General features: G+C 41.3%; 1 protein-coding gene across 1 annotated transcript in view; it reads right to left on the reverse strand.

The window, feature by feature from the left end:
* Positions 1 to 217: 217 nt before the first annotated feature.
* slc24a1 (solute carrier family 24 member 1) overlaps positions 218 to 3796 on the reverse strand; it is a 10870-nt gene continuing 7291 nt past the window's right edge. Inside the window, exons 8-11 of the mRNA XM_046036413.1 lie at positions 1271 to 1549; positions 1101 to 1190; positions 646 to 812; positions 218 to 525 (exon numbers count right to left, since the gene is read on the reverse strand). Of these exons, the coding sequence (XP_045892369.1) occupies positions 276 to 525; positions 646 to 812; positions 1101 to 1190; positions 1271 to 1549 (786 nt within the window). The 3' untranslated portion in view covers positions 218 to 275. The remainder of the gene's footprint in view (positions 526 to 645; positions 813 to 1100; positions 1191 to 1270; positions 1550 to 3796) is intronic.

Below are 3796 nucleotides of genomic sequence, written 5' to 3' on the forward strand. Positions count from 1 at the left end.
ATACATTATATTGGACAGTAGTTCCGCATCTCCTGCCATCATTACTAAAAGTGAGTATGTGACAAGTTCTAGAAAATGTTAATATGTGCACTGCTGCTGACATACCGTGCACATGTCACTGACACCAATGTAGAGCAACTACAGTAGCTTTCTGCACAGTTTCTACAGATATCCAGACCCATGCTCATGAGATCCGCACGTGTATGGGTTGACAGTTCTGCTTCAGCTCACAAGAAAAGAGAAAGCCTGCTGTAGGGAAGGCTTTGCTCACACGTTTAGATGGAAACAGGGCAGACAATGATGCGATCCTCCAGCATCACGCTAAGCACCAGGAAGATAAAGTAGAGCAGAAACATGGTGAAACCCAGTGCCTTATTCATCTTCCACTTACAGGATGCAATGGAGATGATAACAAAGAGAAGCATGATAAAGAGCAGCACGATGGCACAGAAGAGCCCGTTACTGCTGACGGCCACTGGAGCCAAACCGTGGAATGATGAGTACAGGAGCCATGGGATTGGCAGACTTTTGAAAAAAAAGTGACAGAGCGAGAAACAGAAAAATAGGAGACAAAAAAAATCCATCAACTGAGTGTTCATTGCCATTTCTTTTTAAATCCTGACACATCAGGCTATCTGAGCTCACCCCACAGTGATGTCGAAGATGTTACTGCCCACAGAGCTGGACACAGCCATATCCCCCAGGCCTTTACGCGCCACAATCACACTGGTAATGAGGTCGGGGATGGATGTCCCTGCAGCCAGGATAGTCAGGCCCATAATCTCCTCTGAGATGCCAATGGTCTCACCCACCTAAAAAGGCAAACCGGAGTTCAGAGCGGATGAAAGCTACAGAAATGGAAAACTAATTACATGTTTTTCTTAACATGACAGATTCAGGACACAGTCTTAATTTCACTTTCAGAGTATATTCACTGGTTCAGGGAGATGATTTAATGGAAATAAAAATCCTTTGATATCTGGATTCATGTGTACTCAGCTTCTACACCAATCTCTGTGAAAGCTACCTCGTGCCTGAATGCACAATCAGAAGGTGAAGCATTTCAAATTCCATCTGTAAATGTTACTACCGTAACTGACCTGATGGGCCCACCACACCATGAGGTAGGAGAAGACAGCAATCCACACAATAGAGCCCAGGAAGGTGCCCGCAAAGAATTTTCTGGATTTCTGTTGGACAAAGTAAGTGATGTAAAAACACAGTGGAGGCATTTAAGTTACCACTGCTGACCTCAGAGATGCATCTTTACCTGGTTGCGGACATCTGGAACTGTGAGCCACAGAGGAAGGATTATGGGCAGCAGGAAGAGGAAGGTGACTTGTTTACGTGGTGTGTCAGGCCACTCTAAAGACAGAGGTTCTTCCTTCTCCGCGTCTTCCTCATCCTCCTCCTCTTCCTCCTCATCTTCATCCTCCTCGTCATCATCTTCATCTTCACTGGACTCATCGCTGTCTTCATCGCTGTCATCTTCATCGTTGTCAGAGCCACCTGACCCTCCTGACCCATCCTGTGCTGCTGGCACATCTTCCTGAAGTGTTGAAAGACATCATGATGGGCAACAGTAAAAGCGAAAGAGAAAGTAAAACAAAGAAGCCTAAAGAGGCCATTTGTTGCCTGAAGTTATAGCTCTGTACATTGACTCTTACATAGACAGGTATCATAGATTGACTTCTGGGCTTTTTGATAACCACCGGGACATGGTTGGGAAGTACCTTCTTGTCCTCTGGCTGCTCCTCCTTCTCTGTTTCTGCGGCCGGGGCAGCTTCTGGCTCTTTGGTCTGCTCAGTTTTCACCCCACCATCTGTGAAAGAAATCCCAAAGAGCTTGTGCATTTCCCCTCATGCCTCGTACTCACTCAGCTATCTAAAGGAACTCCAATGTCATGTCATTAGACTTTAGGACTGGTCATATGGAGGAATGCAGTTGTTAAGACTGGACTGAATGAACTTACTGTGTTCATAGGAGTATGTATTTGGATTTTATTACATATTCCTGTAGGCACTTTGCTTAGTATTTTGTATTGTTTGTATGTTGTTGTTTTATACAGTATATTTCACCTTGATATAGTAAATGAATGTATTCCTTGTGTTTTATTTACACTACCATGAATACACTTCAAATTATACTACTGGTCACCCACCTACAGTATGCAGCCAAACAGCATAAAATGATGCTAAAGACAAATTTTACCATTATGAAATAAAGTTTTATTATTATAAAGAAGGGAACTTATCATAGACATCTAATCTTTCTGCAGTCACAGAACCGATTTGACTCATTCAGTTCACATGCTGAAGTATTTTGGCTGTATGGCTTTAGTGTGAAACAGAGCTTTGCAGCCCAGATGATGAGCAGCTTTCAGACTCTGTTCATGAGCAGACTCTGAAAGCTTAATGAAAGGCGCCTGATCAGTGGATGATCATCACATCCTTCCATGTTACCTTCACTTTTGTCTTGAGTTTTGCTTTCTCCGTTCCGTTTAGCCACATTATTCAGAGTCTCAGCCTTATCCTTAAATTTCCCTACGAACAAGCAGAAACAAACTTAAAATTCTGTGATAAATTACTCAGTGATGTAACAATATTAACAATAATTTTGGTTTCACAGGTATAGGGAGGACAGACAAGCACATCTTTTATGAGTTAGCGTAGGGCAAAATACTGGCAGTATAACATCAAAAACAACAGCAGCGTCATAATCCTTACTGCAGCCCAGAGCAATGTCTATGTGAACTATAGATCCAGCCAGGAAGAATGAGCTTATCAAAGGAATTGTACAAGAGGCACTGCTCAGCACAAGACAAGACAAGACACAATCTTACTTTGCTCTCCACTGAACACCCATTATACTAAACATGAATTACACTGCTTATTTATATATTAGAAACAGCAATTTGTTTAATAGACATCTTTAAAAAAGATCCAATGTCTCAGATTAAATACATCAAGCGAGCATCTAATAATTATAATTAATAGCACGCATCGGTATAGATAGTCATGCAGCACACATTAGGATGGCTAGGAAGTGCAGACATCCTTTCTGATATTACATTCAAAGCATTTCAAACTCTTTCCCAGCATTTCCTCCCATTTAAACTGTGCTCCTATTCCCCAAATATCATCAATATACTTGATTAACAAAATCACCCAAATAAGTAAGTAAGATTTATAATGTTTCTTTGATGCATCTCAATGTCACTAGTGTTCTCCAACAACATAGATGAATAGAGTGGGTTGATATAAGGTCTGCTAGCTGTGATCCAGATTTTTTAGGCTCATTCAAAAGCTGATTATTGTGCTGGAGCAGTGGAGTGTTTGCTGCCTGGGGCCAAAGAGACAAGCAAACCAGGATCCAGGGCCACAGGTACACAAATTGGGCCATACTGTACCGTAGTCTTGCCTCAGGCAACCAGAGAGCAGGAAAATATGAATTGTGAGATGATACTAGTATGAACCACACAGCACAATGCACTATAAAGCTACAGTAACCTTAGTAACATATCAGGAAATGCCATTAGGGAAAACCAGCGGGAAATACGTATAGGGCCATTCCATCACCACATTGTTTAACCAGCCAGCACCCCATCATAGTTAACAGGTTAAACAGAAATTTCAAACTTATTTGTATGTCTCTCACATAATATAATTGTTTTATAGTCATTAACAATTTAATAATTATTATGTGTAAAACAATCTTTTTGTTGACTATGACAATGGCTATGTTGTGTGTGACGAGAATCTTTTTTATAGTTCACTGTGGGTCTACAAATGGATCC

This window comes from Micropterus dolomieu, linkage group LG22, assembly GCF_021292245.1.
Source record: "Micropterus dolomieu isolate WLL.071019.BEF.003 ecotype Adirondacks linkage group LG22, ASM2129224v1, whole genome shotgun sequence".
In the NCBI taxonomy this organism is placed as follows: Eukaryota; Metazoa; Chordata; class Actinopteri; order Centrarchiformes; family Centrarchidae; genus Micropterus; species Micropterus dolomieu.